At 50.6% G+C, this 18,720-nt stretch overlaps 2 protein-coding genes and 1 long non-coding RNA gene across 5 annotated transcripts in view; 2 read left to right on the forward strand and 1 right to left on the reverse strand.

The window, feature by feature from the left end:
* The window catches only part of TAOK3 (TAO kinase 3), a 97,519-nt gene extending 87,744 nt beyond the window's left edge, over nucleotides 1-9,775 (forward strand). For both annotated transcript variants that reach the window (XM_064522291.1, XM_064522292.1), the window contains 7 exons: nucleotides 665-901; nucleotides 1,455-1,583; nucleotides 2,570-2,773; nucleotides 5,571-5,810; nucleotides 6,767-6,979; nucleotides 7,454-7,636; nucleotides 8,363-9,775. In XM_064522291.1, the coding sequence (XP_064378361.1) occupies nucleotides 665-901; nucleotides 1,455-1,583; nucleotides 2,570-2,773; nucleotides 5,571-5,810; nucleotides 6,767-6,979; nucleotides 7,454-7,636; nucleotides 8,363-8,524 (1,368 nt within the window). In that variant the 3' untranslated portion in view covers nucleotides 8,525-9,775. The remainder of the gene's footprint in view (nucleotides 1-664; nucleotides 902-1,454; nucleotides 1,584-2,569; nucleotides 2,774-5,570; nucleotides 5,811-6,766; nucleotides 6,980-7,453; nucleotides 7,637-8,362) is intronic.
* Nucleotides 9,776-11,910: 2,135 nt separating this feature from the next.
* On the reverse strand, nucleotides 11,911-14,735 carry PEBP1 (phosphatidylethanolamine binding protein 1). Of its 2 annotated transcripts, none has more exons than XM_064522308.1 (4): nucleotides 14,549-14,735; nucleotides 14,201-14,310; nucleotides 13,471-13,571; nucleotides 11,911-12,832 (listed from the first exon to the last, which is right to left on the reverse strand). In XM_064522308.1, the coding sequence occupies exons 1-4, from the start codon at nucleotides 14,663-14,665 to the stop codon at nucleotides 12,615-12,617; spliced, it is 546 nt and encodes a 181-aa protein (XP_064378378.1). In that variant the 5' UTR covers nucleotides 14,666-14,735; the 3' UTR covers nucleotides 11,911-12,614. The 2 variants fall into 2 exon arrangements, with proteins under 2 accessions (XP_064378378.1, XP_064378377.1); XM_064522307.1 differs by having other exon boundaries at nucleotides 14,531-14,734.
* A 32-nt stretch (nucleotides 14,736-14,767) lies between these two features.
* Nucleotides 14,768-16,655, forward strand: LOC135330220 (uncharacterized). Its single transcript, XR_010392091.1, has 2 exons — nucleotides 14,768-15,161; nucleotides 16,596-16,655. It is a non-coding gene; the product is annotated as an uncharacterized LOC135330220 (long non-coding RNA).
* The last annotated feature ends 2,065 nt before the right edge of the window (nucleotides 16,656-18,720 follow it).

Consider the following 18,720-nt stretch of genomic DNA (forward strand, 5'->3'; position numbering starts at 1 on the left):
AGTTTAATAATGAAAATGGATTAAACAGTTTGTCCTTATTTCTCATGAGCTAGATTAAAGACTGGGGAAGTACTTCAGGAGAATGTGTGCAGATTGATGAAAACATGGGATCAGTCTGCCATCTCTTGAATTGTAACAAGAAATTTTGAAGGAGACAGGTCTTAGCAGGAAACAGGTATTGAGGTACTGAATTGGAACTGTGGTGACTTGGGAAGGAAGGAAAGGATGTATGGATTTGTGTTTTCTTTTCTTAAAATGGATGCCATTTGCTAAGTCCATGTAACCCTCAGGGTTTGTGTCCTGTGTCTGAAGAAGGTTGTACAGCAGCCACCTTTGCGGATCTTTCCTTGAGTGCTTAGTAACCTGCTGCGTCCTTTATTCATAACATGACTTCTGCTGCTGTTATGTGGAAATGTACATAAAATCCTCAGAAAAATGGAGGGCAAAAATCAGATCTGGCGCTCTGTGCCAGAAGAGAGAAACTTCATGGTATGGTGTATGATATTAAGTAATAGCACTGCCTGAAAGCTGGAAACAGCGTTCCCTGGAAGTTGATTGCTAAGAGTACAGCAGAGCATGGTCTGCTTTACAGGTAAGGAGTTAATAAGGAGAAGGCTTGTCTGTGAAGGCCACGTAGCAGTTCTCTCCCTTTTCCTGACACCAGGTTACAAGACAGATCCATGAGCATGAGCAGGAGAACGAGTTGCGGGAACAGATGTCAGGATATAAGCGGATGCGGCGCCAGCACCAGAAGCAGCTGATCGCCCTGGAAAACAAGTTGAAGGCCGAGATGGACGAGCACCGCCTCAAGCTGCAGAAGGAGGTGGAGACGCATGCCAACAACTCGTCCATTGAGCTGGAGAAGCTGGCCAAGAAGCAAGTGGCTGTGATGGAGAAAGAGGTGAGTATGGACATAGGCTCCCTGGAGGTGTACCAGAAGACAGAGAGGGAGAGCTGTGTACCAGGTCTCTGGGAGAAGGCTGTGGATGTACCACTTAACCCACTGATCTACCTTCTAGAGGATGGGTACTCCATTGACATTTACCAGTAACATAGCCAAAAAAGACTGACAGACTTGCTGGAGACCTTGGTTGAGGCACATTAGCTAGGCAGTATGACAAAGCTCACAGTGCTGTAACCACCCCTTCTGTGTTTTTCAGTCTTTCTAAAAATCCCCATGTTAATCCATATGTTAAATTAGTGGGTTTTTACCCTCAAGGGTTATTTTGCTGGAGAGATAGGAAGCATGAGGAAATTCATACATGTTTGTGGGCATTGTGGTTTATTGTTTGTGTGTTTGCGAGTAGCTTTCGTTCAGCTGAATACTTATGGCTTTGTGTAGCACAGGATGAGAGAATGGTAGACTGAAAATGCACAACTGAAGATTGATTTTTATGATGGATTTTGTACCTGCTCCCTCACCCTTTTTCTCTCTCCCTCTCTGTGCCTTACAGGCAAAGGCAGCTGCAGCAGATGAAAAGAAATTCCAGCAACAGATTTTGGCTCAGCAAAAGAAAGACCTGGCGACCTTTTTAGAAAGTCAGAAGAAACAATACAAGCTTTGCAAGGAAAAGATTAAAGAGGCAAGAAACTATCATTTTCTGGGCTGAAGGGGCATGGAATGAGCGTGAACTAGACTTTCCTTTTGATAAACCTGGGCCAGCCCAGGATTTTAAGGGATACTGTCATACTTGGAAGCAAATTTAGATTCCCAGCAACTAAAGATGCCAGATGATCCCAGTGCCTGAATCTGGGAACATTTCTAGAATAATCTGTGAGGGTGCCAGAGAGGCCTGCATGGCTCTCTGTAGAGCAGGATCTTTGAAAGCATGGGTGATGAGGTGAAATGGGAATTCATAGAGAATTCTTCTCCCCCTTTTCTTACCTGTTTTTCCCCTTAAGCCTTAAGGAACCACAGCAGCCGTGTAGATGTCACTTTACTAAAAGCCTTGTGATCACTTATACAAATTAGAATAAAGAAATGAGTAATATAGTATATAGCTAATCCATTGCAAATTGCATTACTTAAGGACAGTGTCCCCAGTAGAGCTCCCAAATCATTTGCTCTTAAGAATGTAGAGGGGAGAAAAAGGATAGCAAGGAGCCCTGTTAGGTTTGTGATTCAACAGAGAATTGGGCTTGTATTTAAGTCCCATTGGAATAAAGGAAACTGGAATCCAAGCTGGAAGGCTTTGTAAAACAGGTGCAGAGCTGGGAAGGGAGCCAAGGCTTTTGACCCCTTCTCTTTCCTGGGCCACCAGAGCCTCTCCCCTTCAGTGGTGTTTTACTGTCTTCTCTTTGTGGTACTGTTTAGTCTTTGAGATAGTTCTGTTTTTCCTTCCACTTTTTTCCCCTCCTTTTAATAATACAGCTCTAAAAACAATAGAGATGGGCACGTGCAGGTGACAAGTCTGGTTCTGCTGAGAGCTGGTGCTGTAGTCAGGCTTTTGGTGTCCTGCTTTTAGGAAGCAAATAGCAGAGGACTAGCCAGTGAATGGAAGGTCCTGAGAGTCCTGTGTTTCTGTGATCCTAAGGAAAGTCATGTTTTCTTGACTGTGCATGCATGCAGGAAATGAATGAGGACCACAGCACGCCCAAGAAAGAGAAGCAAGAAAGAATATCCAAACACAAAGAGAACCTGCAGCACACACAGGCTGAAGAGGAGGCCCATCTTCTCAGCCAGCAGAGACTCTACTACGACAAAAACTGCCGTTCCTTCAAGAGAAGAACGATGATCAAGAGGCATGAGATGGAGCAGCAGAACATTCGGGAAGTATGGCATTCTTCAATTCCTCTCCGAAACGTTCCTTTAATTGTTTTAGCTTTGTGTCTATCATAGTTTGCTAATTATGTGATATTAGGTCTTCATGTTTCCAGTTGCTAATCTGAACTGAGAAATGTAGGAAACATGTTTTGGGCACTAATATTCCATCTGGAAGTGTAACTGGTACATGGCGACTTTCATTAATGAAAGAAGGTGGCATAATTAGCTTCCAGACAGAAACATGATGTGGGCAACCCACTCTGGATCAGACGTGTCCACCTGAATCCCTGGCATTAGGTTTCTGGGGGAGCCTGCCAGGTGCTTTTTGCAACATGGGGCAGAGTGTTTGCTGTGCTGGGGACGCAGGTAGGAGAGCTGTGGGACAACTGAAAGGTTGTCATGAGAGCAGTGCTACCTATTGGCTAAAAAACCTCACACAGTACAAGTATCTGTTATAGAACAGTAATAACCCTAAAGGAGCAGAAGGTTAAGGTTGCAGAATGAAATGCTAAAAATTTAAGAAATACCAAAATTCAGACTTCTTACGTGTCTGCATTCTGATTGTCTTCAAATAATCAGATGTTGCTTTTGTCTGTGGGCCCTACTTAACTTAATGCACAGAATGGGCGATAGTTGGTTAATGAGAAGCTATTCAACGTCTTGTTTTTTCCTTGCCTCATAGGCTTCATACAGTCAAATACTGCTTTGAAGAGAGAATTATTACTTTCTTGTAGACTTTTCTGTGGTATCTGTCATTACAATATCTGAATTCTTCATGAATGCTATTTTTGCATAAGGACTATCAGTATTTTAGTAAAGTCAGAGAGAAAATGGTCAAAAATTTCTAATAAATATGTCCTTAGTCTAGTGACATCAGTTTTTTCAGCATCCTTAACATTGCCTAGTATTTTACCTGTTCAGAGCTTAGCTTCCTTTGGCTTTAGATGTACTCAGGGCTGCTCAGTTGCTTTGCAAATTGCATCCAAAGATCTCAGCTTGGACACCCTGAAAATGAATGGCTGAAAAATCACTGAGGCACTCTTACCGCTGCGTACAAGCTGTGAGGCAGGGATGAGAACAGAATTCAGTTATCTAGTATGGTATTTGAGTGTATTTTAACTAGGAAGCCCACCTCCTCTCCCTGAGCTCCTTCATTCCATCTCTTAGGAGATTTAATATTCAGAATGATGTCTTTTATTTCCCTAAAATAATTTTCCTACTAATCAGTTTAAATTCACTGGCTCAGACACCTAAAGTAAATTACACTTTTAAAGTATCAATGTAAAAGGTTTGACGTAACCACAGAAGTTGTTCTTGTGCAGATGGGAAAGTGTTTGTGGGAAGTGGAGTGCCTCCATGTGTTCATGCTGGGTGAACTAAAGTCAGGCGTGGAATGGGCAGGAGGCATTTGAGATTCAGGTCGGCCTGTCCTAAAACTGAGGCACAAATGTCACGACTTACTGCCTGGGCCGAAGCATTGCCTGTTCAGTGTGCTACCTGCCTTTAGGTAAATGGGAGATGATTTCAGTGTATCAGTAGGTCTAATTTTCGATTGTGGCTCTCAAGGCGCAAGTTCTGTTTAAATTTAAACATGTGCAATGACTTTATGGCCAAGCATGCAGGGATGAGTCCTGACCCAGTTTCCTTGCCACCCCTCCTTCCCCATCCCCCAAACCTGTCACGGCTGTTACAGCCAAAGGGGTTGGAGCGCCTGTTTGCAGGCGCTGACATTGGGAAGTCCAACAGGATTACAACACGCAAGCAACAACTCAAACAGAATAATTAGGTTTTTTTGTTTCTACTGCAGAAACTTGTTAGAGTCGGCCAGCACTGGGCCCTCGCTGTGCTGGGCACCGTACACTAACGTGGTGCGAGGCAGCCCCTGCTGTGCCTGTCTTAGGCCAGCGTGAAGCACAGCGATGAGTTTGGGAGAGCAGAGCTGGCACCGAGACGTACCAGCCAGACCATCTGCGAAGGTCATCAAATCACCAGTTAGGGGTACAGCTGTAATCGCTGCTTGACTGAGTTGGATTCATCCCCGTGCTCTACAGATTATTGGAAGTACCTTGAGACAGAAATATTAACAGAAATCAGTGAAAGAATCAGCTATTCTCCTCTCTCTGGGTTTGCAGCTCGGTGAATGTTTTCCTAGACTGCAGGGTGCTGTGCGAAGGATGCCTTATGTGCACATTGCAAAAATAGCATGAGGCTTGGAAGGCGTTCTCATTTTACAAAACTTGCTGCAACTAGAGTAGGGCCAAAAATCACCTACCGCAGTAGAAAACATGGCTTTTCTTAACGTTGCCTGCTGGAGCTGACCACCTTTGCTTTGAGCATGCTAGTCTAGTGGTGATGGGAAGCCTTGCCTCCCAGCATGCCGCAGGCGTTACGGGGTAATTTAAAACAGACAAACAAAACAATCCACCCCGATTGGGGCATCGCCGTCAGTCACCCCAGCTTGGACACCACCAGCTCTGAGCACCGGGAGGATGTGTTAAAGCCTCCTGCGATTCTCAGCTGTAGCCCAGGGCTTGCGCGTTGTCCCAGTGCCACCTGCCGGAGACTCACTGGGGGATCCTGGAGCTGAGGGAGGAGCAGGCTACCGAGGGGATGCTAGATGGCGGCTTTATAACCGTTCCCATCGTGCTGTTGGCATTGTGTGTTTCCCTGCGGCACACGAAAGCCCTTGATGCCGTCTGGATGAGTGACTAAAACACCCAGTCCTGCAAATTTGGCTGCTGCGTCTTTGGGCGTAGGGAATCAATCCCCAGCTCGTTTTCTTGTGCTTTGCTGTCATCTTGTGCAGGAGTTAAACAAAAAGCGGACGCAGAAGGAAATGGAGCACGCCATGCTGATCCGGCACGACGAGTCGACGCGCGAGCTGGAGTACAGGCAGCTGCACACGCTGCAGAAGCTGCGAATGGACCTGATCCGGCTGCAGCACCAGACTGAGCTCGAGAACCAGCTGGAATACAACAAGCGGCGAGAGCGGGAGCTGCACAGGAAGCATTTCATGGAGCTCCGGCAGCAACCAAAGAACCTGAAGGTGCTGGAAGCTTTAGTTCCTCCTCTTCCACCCTCTGTTCTGCCACGCTCGCCGCGGCCGGCCGGCCTGCGTGCTTGCCGCCTCCTCCATGCAGCATCTATGCCACAGAACCACCGTTCTCCAGCACCTCTGTGTGCTTTTCTTTGCATCCCTTCCCCTTACGCAGAGCCAATCTCTTACAAAACACAAGCTATTACAGCAAAGAGCTCACAGAGTATTTTTTTAAGTGCCATGTTAATTTAGCTTGCTGGGTAAAAATAGACTAGTACTTAGCAAAGTATGACAGAATTTGCTTCTGATGAGCTGTGCTTTCTTCAGGCTGCTGCTCATGTCAGCTTATGAGCCTCAGTATGGAAAGGGGCTGGGTGATGCTTCCCTGCTTTCAAAGCCAACAAAAGGGAAAAACATGGGTGTGCTGAGCACCATGCTTTATTCTCTGAATTCAGAGAATAATTAGAAGCCTCTGAGCTGCTCTTGGAGATTTGTGTTCCTCCTCCAAAAGGCCAGAGAAGCACATTCCTTTTTTTGCTTCTTTGTGCTCTTAATAGTTTTCAGATCTGCAGTCTTCATGTAGCGTATGGTCAAGTGAGGGAGGCAGCTTATGGGGGCATTTGTGGGGTAGTGAAAGGGGAGGTCTTGGAAAGCAGAAGCTTTCTGGAGGGTATGCAGCAGGTGACTGGCTAGTAGGTGACCTGAAGGAAGTAGTGGCAGAAGATGGAAACACCCTGGGTTGATGAGCGTTTAGTGGATCTTGTTAGTGGCCAAGGCCTCCGGTCAGCAGCCCCCTGAGGCACGGCCTGAGCTGGCGCTGCTCCTCGCATCGCTGCGGGTGTGTACGGAGCAGGCGTCACCCGGGAACAGGGGCAGGAGGTAGCATAGAGCACGGGGGAAAAATCTCCCCACCCTGTCCATTCCCAAAGCTCTTCATGCTCTTCACATCACTCCTTCCTTGGCAGGCTATGGAAATGCAGATCAAAAAGCAGTTCCAGGACACATGCAAAGTGCAAACAAAGCAGTACAAAGCACTGAAGAATCACCAGCTGGAAGTAACTCCAAAGAGTGAGCACAAGACAATTTTGAAGAGTCTGAAGGATGAGCAGACGAGGAAGCTCGCCATCCTCGCAGAGCAGTATGAGCAGAGCATCAATGAGATGATGGCCTCACAAGCGGTAAGTGCAGCATCCAGCGCTGCCTGTCTCGGGGAGCGGGGTTCCTGGCCATGGCGCGTGCAGGAGCTGCTGCAGTCGGCCATCTGTCCACGTGGCACGTTGGGTTCTTCCTGCGGGCTGCTTAGCAGTGCAGTTGTGTTTGTAACGTTTTAAATTGGTGCTTCAGACACCACTTGCCTTTTGTAACAAGCGTCCAGCAGAACAGACATCCTTTCCTTCCTCCTACTCCCTCGCACATTGAGGTTTTGGATTTAGATCTTTGGTGAGACTTCTGCCTCTGGGTGTGAGTGGGAAAGCAGATGTTTATAAAACCCTTCCCGCTTTCTTATTCTGCTGCAAACACAAAAGCCACAATTTGGGTCACACGGAGGTGCAGGCTCCCTGGCCCTGGGAAGAAAGAGCAGGGTGTTGCTAGCATCAGAGCAGAGAAGTTACTAGCGGAGGTTAAATTTCCCCTCCTCGATGATCTTACAGCTACGGCTGGATGAGGCCCAAGAAGCAGAATGCCAAGCCCTGAGACTGCAACTCCAGCAGGAGATGGAGCTGCTCAATGCGTATCAGAGCAAAATTAAGATGCAGACAGAAGCACAGCATGAAAGAGAACTCCAGAAGCTGGAGCAACGGGTGTCACTGCGCAGGGCACATCTTGAGCAAAAGGTACGTTTTGGGTGGTCTGCTGGGGAGCATGTGGCTACGTGTGTCAGTCTTGCCTTGGACGCAGCAGTTTTCAGGCTGCTCTGGGTCACTAGTGAAATTGGTGCCAAGGACCAGAATAGATGAGCGGATGTTCTGGAAGGAGCTGGCTAGGCCATTGCAGTAACTCAGTGAGGGGAGGGGAGAAGCTGTCATTTGTGCGTGTGTGTTTGGCTGCATAAATCACCTGCAAAACATGCTGCCTCACTGTATGAAACAAATAGTTCAGCAGAGCTTCGCAGAAGAAAACTCAAAGTCACCTTTCCTGCTTCAGCACTGATCATAAGCTGAGGCCAGGAAGAAATTCTGCTTGTTACTTATTGGCCAAATGCAGCTGTGGGGGAAAAGGAGTCCTGCAGCTCCTGGCGTTAGCGTCTGCTGGAGAAAGGCTGTGTGGCCCGTGCTTGGAGGGGAGGACTCCTCCCGCATGTTTCTGTCCTGGCTCTGCCTTATGTCAGCTCACAGCGAGGCCATGAGAGGGGGGGACTGTGCGAGCGACCCTCCCTCCGTCCTCCCGCGTTCCTCTGCCCCTTCGGCACGTGCCGGGGTCCAGCTGCAGCAGAGCACGGCTGGTACCGCTGTGCACGGAGCAGCGGGTGCCCCCGGTTAGGAGCCCCCTCACCCGGGGCCGGGCCCGGGGCGAGGGCTGGGAGGCTCTCGCTGAGGGGCTGCTGACTGTGCTTCTTTCAGATCGAAGAGGAGCTAGCCGCCCTCCAGAAGGAACGCAGCGAGAGGATAAAGTTTCTGTTGGAGAGGCAGGAGCGAGAGATCGAAACGTTTGACATGGAGAGCATGCGAATGGGCTTTGGGAATTTGGTCACATTAGAATATCCCAAGGAGGACTATAGATGAGATTAAATTTCTTTGCCATTTAAAAACGAAAACAAAAAAAACAAAACAGCAAAGTAATTACAAAACTTGCAGAACCAACATTCCCCATGTTAACGGGCGTGCTCTCTCTCTTTCTGTCTCTCTTACTGACATCGTGTCGGACTAGTGCCTGTATATTCTTATTCCATCAGGGGCCCCCTTTCCCCCTGTGTCGAGTCCCAGTGGTGGACAGCTCCTGGCGGTCTTTTTCATAGTATGTCACAGTATTGATGTCTCTGTGCAATGATTAAAAATGTTTCAGTGAAAACTTTGGAGACAGTTTTAATGGAAAAAAAACAAAAAAGTGGATGTATGTTGCTTTTGAGCAATCACTCATTTTACCACCAATCAATGGAAGTACAAGCAAAAAAAAAAAAAAAATCAGATGATATATACAAACCCAGGGGGAGAGAGACTAAATCCGCAGCCTTACCTTAACTAGCTGCTGCATAATTTTATTTTATTTTTATTTTTTTGGTATTTATTCATCAGGAATAATTAAATAATAAAAATTTTATTAAAGATTGAAAAATTTGATACATTTTACAGAAAAAACTTAATCGTGATGTACATATCAGTGGTGACATATTATTACTTTTTTGGGGGTGGGGAGGGACGGGGCAAAGATCTGGTGATTTTTAGAAGAACCATGCCAGGCGAGGCGGGGATTAGACCTTGCTCTTCGGCATATTCTTGATTGTATCATAATCATTTTCTGCTGTCGCAGAGAATGTGAATACACTTAAATGAGCCCACAGGACCCCAGTAGCACAAATTGGGCTTTGTCAAATCGTGTATTTTGTGTATAGAAGGAATTTAAGGAGAGCTTTTACTTATTTTCATATTGTATTTTAACTGTTTCTCTGATCAAAAATTTTTTTACTTCTTCCCCCCCTTTCCCTCCTGGTCCCAGCCACCCCGCCCACTTTCCAGTTCAGTATTTGGAGTTCAACACTGTCTGTCAGATCATCCTGATCCCTTTATTTTCTTTTTTTTGTTCCTCCCCCAAGTCCACCCCCAACCCCATGATCTTGGTCATAAATATTGCATTATTCACACTTTCAAACTGTGTATTTTCTTACAATAAAAAGATTAAAAAAAAAGGCTTTACTTCTTTTGCATGCACTTTAAAAAAAAAACAAAACGACAAAAACATTTTTCAGGTTCAAAGGAAGAGCATGAATAACTGTCAGAGCTTTTAATTATATTTGTAAATAAAAGTGTTCATCACAATGCCTCGCTGTCTCATTGGGGCGGGAGGAGCAGCTCGGGGCCTGTCCCCCTCCTCGTTCCCAGCACGGTGTGAAGGGGGAATGGGCCAGTGTGGCTTCATGCCCTGCCACTCGTGCCCTTCCTGGCAGCTGAGGGACAAAGCCAGGCGCTTGCAGGGGGATGTGGGGCGAGAATCCTCCCAAACACAGAGCTGCTGCTTTTGGAGGAGGTCAGGTGCCCCCCTTGGCTTCCAGCAGTGCTCTGCTTGTTCATGCGCAGGTGGGAGCACGGCCCCGGCAGCCTGGTCTTCAGGCTGGTGTGGTGCTTGCAGGGGCTGGAGGAACTTCTTGTGGTTTTTTTCCAAACGCTTGCTTTGCTGCTGGAGTTTCTAGTGTGTTCAACTAATGGATTGTTGCTCATCTTTCATGCCCCTCTTCCAGCATGAGAAGTGCTGAGCTGCATCAGCTGTTACTAAACACAGTGTCGTACAGCTGTGCAAGCCTCTCATCTGCACCTGCCTGAGGCATTTCTGGTCTTGCAGGCCTTGGCTTTGAGTAGTTAGGGCTGTTTCCTCTCCTCAAAACTTGGGATTCTGACTTTCATTCTTTGCTGGGCCTATGTCTATGAATTATTAGAGGTTTTATCAAGGTGACAGGAGTCTTGCTGTAAGCTGGGACAGTCAGCTCCTGAGCTCCTGTAAGCTTACTACAGCTGACAACAGATTGCAGCAGTATTTCGTACAGGAGAATGTTTTAATGGCTGGAGTGGAAAAGACTGCTTTCAGGCAGGAACAGCCTGCCTTTCTTCATTGCAAATAGCATGTAATGTGATTTTTACAGGGTGCTGTTCCAGTACGTTGGGCTATATAACTCACCTTCCTCGGACCTCTCAGATGTGCAGTACCTTTGAGAAGAGGAGATTGTTTAAAAAAAGAAACATGAGCTGGAGGAAACAAGAAACTGGCTTCCAGTTCCAGGACATGGAATTGCATTGGCTTAATTTTAAAAAAAAAACTTAAGGCATCAGACCTGGAAGTGCTTAAGAAACCACAATGGGCCTAACTGCAAGTTTTTGGAAGATCAGGAAAAAAAAATACTGCTAGTACAGTGTCTTCAAGTCTGCAGTAGTCCTCTCTACAGTTAAGCTGAGGATACTTATGAGTTGAAATCTGCAAGGCTCTCTCAAGGGTTTGGCTTCAGCCAGTTTGGCTGTGGTGGCTGGGGCTCCTGCAGAGCAGCACATGCTGGGGGGAGGGCAAGAGGCCTCCAGGCAGCCCCATGATGTGTGGGGAGAGAAACAATCCCACCTGCCCAGGCAGGGACAGGTACAGACTGGCTCTTCTACCAGCTGAAAAACATCTTCTAAATGAGCTGGAGTCTATCAGCCACTGTGAGGAAGTCAGCCAGGCTCGGAGGATTCGTTAACAGCCAAACCTGCTTCCCTGCAGCTGGCAAAGGCATGGGGAAGAGCTGTGAGCAAATGCTGCCCCATTAGCTGCAAGGAATGTGAATGCTATGAATAGGTAACAGAGGAGGTTTTTCAGGGGATAAATTACCCTGTGATGAATGAGATAGCAGCTTCAAAAACACAGCCTGGAAAAAGTGGTATCCATCTGAATTTTTAAAGACAGACAGTCAATGCTCCATTTGCTGTGAACTTCTACTGCACTTAGGCCATGTGCTTAATTGCCTTGCATTCCCTGACGGACATATCCTGCTCTATATGCTCCTTCCTTCAAGCTAGCAGGAGAATTTCTGTAACCCCTAACAAGCAATTTGAGCAAATTTTCAGCTTTACTCCACCAGCTGTTTGCAGTAGGGACATTAATGTTGTATAGACTGGGTGTGTGTCCTGGTAAGAGGATTTCTGGAAGTGACTTTCAAGCAGGGAGGCTCAACAGTTGCCTGGTGCCTTCCCCTACATTTAGATACTAATTAAGCTCAAAGTAGGCATGTTTTTCTGAAGCATCAGTACTTCCTCTCCTGGGCTCTATAACAAAGCAAGAGGTGTTTCAGGCAGCACTGACAGTATGTTGGGGCTCTTCTCACAGGGTTCCAGCTTCTCACCTCCATTATGTCAGGAGGAAGAAAGGCAGTGGATTACTCCAAGCTGCTCCTAAGCAGTCCCCTCTCCCCCCAAGAAGACAACCACAAACATCCACCTGGGCAAGTTTTTAATTGCACTGTGAGTAGACAGCAGCAGCATAACATCAGATTACAACAAAACTTGAACAAAATAAAGTAGTCTCTCAGCTTTGAGGGTTAACACAGATCAGAAGGTATCCCTTTAAACTAACTTTCTTGCCTAATTCAACCAATTATTTCAGCATTGCTTTAGGGGAGAAGTGGAGGTGCTGGCCAAATACTTAATGTGAAAAAAAGAGCAACCTCCCTGAGGCCGCCATCTCCTCCTGTCTCCTGGAAAGGTAAGACTCTACTTAGCCATCATCAAGCCAGCAATGTTACTGTACCTACAACACTGCTGCGTAGTGTCATTTTAATGCAGCACAGACACTTTGAAATAACACTGATTCTCAAAAGCTTTGATTTCCCTTAAACTCAAGTCAGCCTGGAAGGGAGCAGCCATTAGAGAGGCAGCTTTTCAGAAGCTTGTCTAGTTAGTTGGCTATAGCCTGTAACTACAGTGACACTGCAGCAGATTTAGATCATGGACAGTGACAGGGTTGTGGTTCAGGTTACAGTTTTAGCGACCAGTTCAGAAGCAGTTGGGTACAAGTCACTAATCAAACAAAATTACAAAGTGCTTTGAGCAAACAGTCTCCAAGGGAACAGGGGACATCACACAGTGCTCGTCTAGGTGGGGGAAGAACGGGTACCTGCAAGCGCAGGCTCCCCTCTCCCTACTTCCCAGACAGCTGCTCATAGAGTTTTGGCACATAATCATCCCACTCCGCCTGGTAGCAAGTGCCAGCCACCGGCGCCCCCAGCTCGTACTTGCTGCGGAAAGCCGCCACTTTGAACTTCCCTCGTTTGTCACCAGAGCGATTGGACAGGATGGGCTCGCTGCAGCTCAGCTGCTTCGGCTGCTCGTACACCAGCCACACGTACCGGTGCAGCCCTGCGGGGAGGACAGTGTGACTGAGCGCTCTCTCGCCAGCGGGAAACCCTTACTCCCAGGGGGGCTCTTGGGGGGGGGTATCAGGCCTTCACCGTACCCAGCCCTACTGCAACCCAACACGCAGGTCTTTGAGTATGGCATATTCCAGGGTTTAAAGCTTGCGCTAAAGTGACTTCAATAGCTCAGGAAAACAGAAGGCTACATTTACCTGGGAAGTGCTGGCAGCTGCTACCATTCTCCAGGATAAGATGGCCAAGTATGACTGAGTTAAAGGTGCGTATAGAAGATGGACAGGATATACTTGAGTAACTTGTGCCATGTCCAGACTAGGGCTCCCCACCTCCCAGTCAGCACTGCCTACCGTACACAGGCAGAACAGCGGGGCCCATCACCAGACAGCCAAGGAGATGGCCGTGACACGTATCAGTGCTGGCCTTGGCTATGTGCAACTGCAGGCAGTTCTGTGCTGGGCTATTTCTGCAGGCAGTTCTGCAGTGACACAGGCAGTTTAAGCACAGAGCTCACCAAGCTGGCAGCCGGTTTCTGCAGGCCTGCACACCCTCCCCTGCTCACTGCATTTGATCATTCGCAGCACAGCTGTGCTCAGAGTGCGAGAGCTGCAGCTCCCAGGCACTGACCTGTTCCTTTGGGGGGTCCTGAGCCAACATAATCTGACAGCACTTTCCCACTCCCCACATCGTTGCCTTTCATGTTGGTCACCAGGAAGTGATGCCATTCCCTGAAAAGGAAAAGCAACAAACAGTAAGACTGTACCACAGCCCCCTCTTTGCTCTCAGCTGCTGCTTTTCCATAAGGTTTTCAGTCTATAATTGACAACAATAACTACCATTAGCTTGCTGGTTTGCCAAAGCCAAAGAACATTAGTCTGTGTAGCAGGTACTGCCTTCCCTGCAAGCTTTACTTCAGGATGCACAGCCATCATAACTAGCTCTGTCATCCTACTCTGCAGCTCCGGGAAACTGAGAATCCAGATGCTGATGCCTAAGAATGAGTATTGCACACGTTTCCAAGCCTGACTGAGCAAGGTGAGCTGCTTTAAGACCCCACTTCTAGTACAGGCAGATGTAATTCCAACACACACGCACACCACGTTACAGTGAGCAGCAGACGCTGTGTTCCTCCAAGCTGCAGCAAGCCCCCTGAATACTAGTGGCAAAAGCAGCTGCTCTTCCCAGCGCCCATCCTTGTCTCAAGGACAGATGCAGGAACCCTGCTTCCACCCCAAGCTACACACTTACTGCCACTCCTCAGACAGAGGATGCTCCCCACCTGCTCCCCAGCCTCTTCTCAGACCAGGAGAGAGGCTGCATTTCCCCAGGCAGGATAACAGGCTGTCCCCCCCATTACCTGAACTTGGGGTCCTTCCTGCTGGGAGCATCGGGGTCTGTGAGGACCAGGGTGTAGAGCTTCTGGGGATCGCAGCCATCCCACTCAATGCTGGTGGGGCGATGCTGCACCTGCAGGGGCGACAGCGTCAGCGCAAGCAGCCACCCCCGCTGCCCGCATCGCGCAGCCTGCGCCAAGCGGCAGGGCCGCGCACAGAGGCCGCGGGTGACGGCCGCGCTCCCCGCAGGAGGCTGCGGCCGGGCGCTCCGGGCGGCAGCAGCGAGGCCGCTCCGCTCCGCGACCCGCCGCCATCTTGTCGCGGCCGCCGGACGCAGGCCTCGGCGCGCTCACCTGCGTGGGGGTCAGCACCTTGCCCAGCTCGTCGATCTCCACGGCGCCATACTTGACGCGCAGCGGCTGCGCCGGCTTCTGCTCCACCTCGGTGAGGCTCAGCGGCCCGCTCCACAGCCCCAGGTCCACCGGCATGGCTGCTACTCCGCCGCGCTGCCCCGCGCCCGCGCCCGCGCCCGCGCCCGCGCCCGCGCCCGCCCCTCACCGCAGCGCCGCCGCGCAAGCGCCGCCCCCGCCGCGCCGCGCTCCCATTGGCGGCGGCGCCGCCCCCTCCGCCCCCATTGGCGGCGGCGCGCGCCAGCCCCGCCCCCTGGCCCGGGGCGGGTGGGGAGCGGCGGGGCGCTGCGGTGCTCCCGCTCCCGCTCCCGCTCCCGCTCCGGGCGGAGGCGCCGGGCCGAGGGGCGCTTGGGTTCCCCGGCGACCGCGGCTGCGGTGGGACGCGGCGTTACCGCGTGTGGCTTCTGCGCTGCTCTGCCCAGACAGCCCTCGTGGAGGGAGGTGGCGACGGGCAGGCCAGGGAGCTCGGGGGCAGACGGAGGGCGCAGGCAGGCGGCACCGGTGGCCCCGCACCTCGCGGGCGTTGCCCGGAAGGACGGCGCCCCGGGCTCCTTCTCTGCGCCCTGTACACACGGTAAACATAATATAAAGTGCACGTGAGCTAAGCATGACAGATGGCTGCAGCTCCTGAGTACACGAATGCGCAAGGCCTGGCTGTTCACTTGGCTGCGGCTGGCTGAGCTCCAGCGTCGTCACCCAGGTGCGAGAGGCTGGGCGCTGGCGGAGCGCTGGCGGGCTACTGGCAGAGGCACGGCTGTCCCCGCTGCGCGTTACCTGCCGCTGGCCCTGCAATTATTTAGCTTGTGCTTGATGCAAGCGGGCTACTGCGGGGAGGAATACATGCGTATGGGTCAGAGGCACATCGTTCCTCCTCCTCCTCCTCCCAGGAGAGCAAATCTCCCCTGTTCTGCTTTGTCATGTTCTCACTTTGAAAAGCGGAGCAGATTCAGCCAAGAACTTATCTCTGCAAGCGGAGGAGATTACTCTGAAAAGGGCAGAAAGCACAAGCGGCATCGGAGCCTCAGACCGCTTCCTCCCAGCCTGGCTGGCCGAAAGAGCGTTGACTGTCAAAGGGCACCAAATGGGGTAAAGCGGGGGGACCCGGGCTGCCTGGAGGCCACGCAGCGCGGATCCTGGCTCAGTCCAGCTTCAGCTCTACGTAACTTCCGAGGCTGGCGAGAGGTGAGGGAAAGTAACACCGCACCTTGGCTGCACTGTTCTTGGTGGTGCCACTCAGGGAGGCTCTGGGTCCACCGGGCCAAAGCGAAGGGTTTGTGCGTTCTTCTGGGTCTGGAAACCACAGCGCAGGCCCTGCCGAGTCCACAGCTTGCACACGCACCATGATAGCGTGTTGCAGGCCCAAAGATGGCTGCAGCAGGAGACCTTAGGGTCTGTCACCAGCTTGTGCCTGGGGGACGGGCCTGGATTCATTCTGGGGCAACGTGAGAGAAGTTGGGGCAGGGGGTACAGACAGCGCAAATGCCGGAGCATTGCTATTTCCATCCCCGCTGTGACCACGGCCTGCTCAGGAACACTTCCAGAGCTTGGCCTTTGCTTGCCACTGGCTGCTGAGGTCTTCGTGCTGGGACAGAAAGTTTTGTCCCCCACTGAGGGCAGGGGGAGCTTCCCTCTTTGCACACAGGGCCCAAGTGCACATTTCCCTCTGGAAACATGTGCCTCTTGCCATCCTCTTGTTTGGTTTGGCCCCACAGAGCCCCTACATTCAAGGTCCAGGTTTTCAACCGCCCTCCATGCCAGAAATCCTCTCTGGTCCACAGCAAGAGGTCCTCTAAAGTGACACCTGCTCCCAGCTCCTTTGCAGGCAAACAGCCATGGGGTCAGTCTGCTCCACGTGCATACCTAGCCGACCTCTTACATGACTGCATGCACCACCTGCCATTTGGCCTGCTGAGCACAACCAAGCTATCTGAGCCTCTTTCTTCTCCCCTCATTTGCTTTGTTAATTAAGTGACCTACTAAGAATCCCCATATTCATTTGTGTCTGCAGGGATAAGATGAGAACGAGGAGGTCGCTAATAAGGACGCTCTCGGTGTGCCCCAGATACACGGCTTTTGGGTTGGGAGGTGCCCCCTCCTGAAGGACGGCAGACAAGGAACTGCTCCCACTGCCTCCCTGGTGTGTGAGGCAGCCAAGCCGAGGCAGTGCAGCCCTGAGGGCTCACCATAAATACCCGTGCTGCAGGAAGGGCAATTGTGGATCTCTGCTGCTGACAAATTCTCCCAAGCAGCTCTCAATTCCTGCAATGGAGTTTTAGCCCTTCTGCCTGTAAGATATGGAGCCACAGAGGTGGAGAAAGAGGCTGATGCTTCCTCCTTCAGTAAGGAGGATGCTAGAAGCAGGATCCCCAAGATAGAGAGACTTTGCAGCCCATGCAATTAATAACTACAGGTCTGTAGGCCATGCACTGCTTGCCCATCCATGGCCCTGGGTACATACCAGGTGGCAGATCATGGTGCTGCTGCCACCTCTGTATTCACTCCAATGCGCAAAGAGCATAATCCAGCTGCTGCTGAAACTGGTAAGAGTGGGCTGAGCGCTGTTCCCCACATAACAGCACAGAGCAGGGCTGTAGTCTTCCCCCTCGATTTGCATTTTTGGCCCTGTGATGCCCTGAGGGAGGAACAGGCTCTGCTCCATGCATTCCTTAGCCCCCTGTGTCAGGACAGGTGGAGACCTGGCCATGTTGTGCCTTCCCCAGAGAGGAACCCCCTGTCTGGAAGAACATGAAGCTACCTATACGCTTTACAACCCTTGTTGTGGGATTGCTCAATTAATCTACACATCACTACATGTAATGAACCAGCCTGGAAACTGCCTCTGTGATGGTGGACAATGAAGGACCATTAAGTCCACTTGGTATTAGTCTGGAGAAAAGCCTTTATGTCTTTGACACAATTTCTTCTAACATACCTGCTGCTGAAATTTAACAGCACACTAGCTGTGCTTTCTTATAGACTCGCCCACAGAAATCCAGAGGAGACCTTTAAAGAAGCTGACAACATTCATACCTGCCTCTGTCCTTGTTCGCTGGGGGTTTTGCTCTCTATCAGGTCTCTCCAGCTCTTCTGGACAGTTCTCCTTTAACCCTTTCCACCTGCTTTCTCCTTCCTGTGCTGCTATGTTGGGGGCGGTTTTTTGGCCTATACCTAAGAATCATGATTTTGGTATACTTCATAGCTGTTTATTGCTGTTCTTCCCCTTACTCTTTTGGGGATGTTGCTTTGGCAGTTGAGCTATGGAAGGTGCTAAAGGATCCAGACCCCGGGTCGGGGGTTTCGCTCTGTAGCTTCACTGAGGTGCCCTGATTTGCCTGCTGGAGACACCATCCTCTCTGCATTGAACGTTCCCGGTATTGCTCCTTGGACTGCACCTAAGATTAGTGTGTGACCCCCCACCACGGGTGAAATATTGGCTCCAAAGTCACTAGCCCAACTGCCTTTGACTTCGTGTGGGCTGTTTCAGCCTCTGATCATGATGGCAGGGTTCAATTTCAGTTGAAACCAACAGTTCTGCCCACAGAGCAACCGCTGTAAATATGAGACAATCTTCAGCATTAGGACAAATGGGTGCGATGCAAGTAGAAGCCACCGCAGAGGCACCCGCTTTCCCCAAGTACGAATGTGGCACTGTTAGTGTTACGCTGAGCTCTGCGTTGGTGCAGTTTCCGCGGCTTCTTCCCTCTTGCTTCACGGGTAGCTCGACAAGCGGTGCAGTGAGCAGAGTCCTGGTTTACGGAGATGTTCGTTTGCCTCCTCCTCCTCCGCCGGCGGGTCCTGCTGCCAGCCCCGGCCAGGGCACCTTCGGTCGGTGCTCAGCGCGGAGCCACAAGGACCGCGACGAAGCAGGCCTTTACTCATGGCAGTTGTTCGCTCCTGCTCAGAGCCCTCCACAAACTCTAGCCCCTTCTGTCCACCGGGGAGGCCTCTGTTGCTACGAAACGCCGGAGAAGCAGCGCTCTTAGCGAAACGAGCCAGACAGAGGAGAAGGAAGGGAGAGAGAAGTCCCTGGCAGCGCGGCAGGGGGAACGGCGGGAAGGGGCGGGGGCGGCCAAAATGGCGGGAGGGGGCAGGCGGGCGGCCAAGATGGCGGCAGCCCCCTCGGGCGGCGCGGG

The sequence above is a fragment of the Dromaius novaehollandiae genome, chromosome 17 (genome assembly GCF_036370855.1).
Source record: "Dromaius novaehollandiae isolate bDroNov1 chromosome 17, bDroNov1.hap1, whole genome shotgun sequence".
Classification (NCBI taxonomy): domain Eukaryota; kingdom Metazoa; phylum Chordata; class Aves; order Casuariiformes; family Dromaiidae; genus Dromaius; species Dromaius novaehollandiae.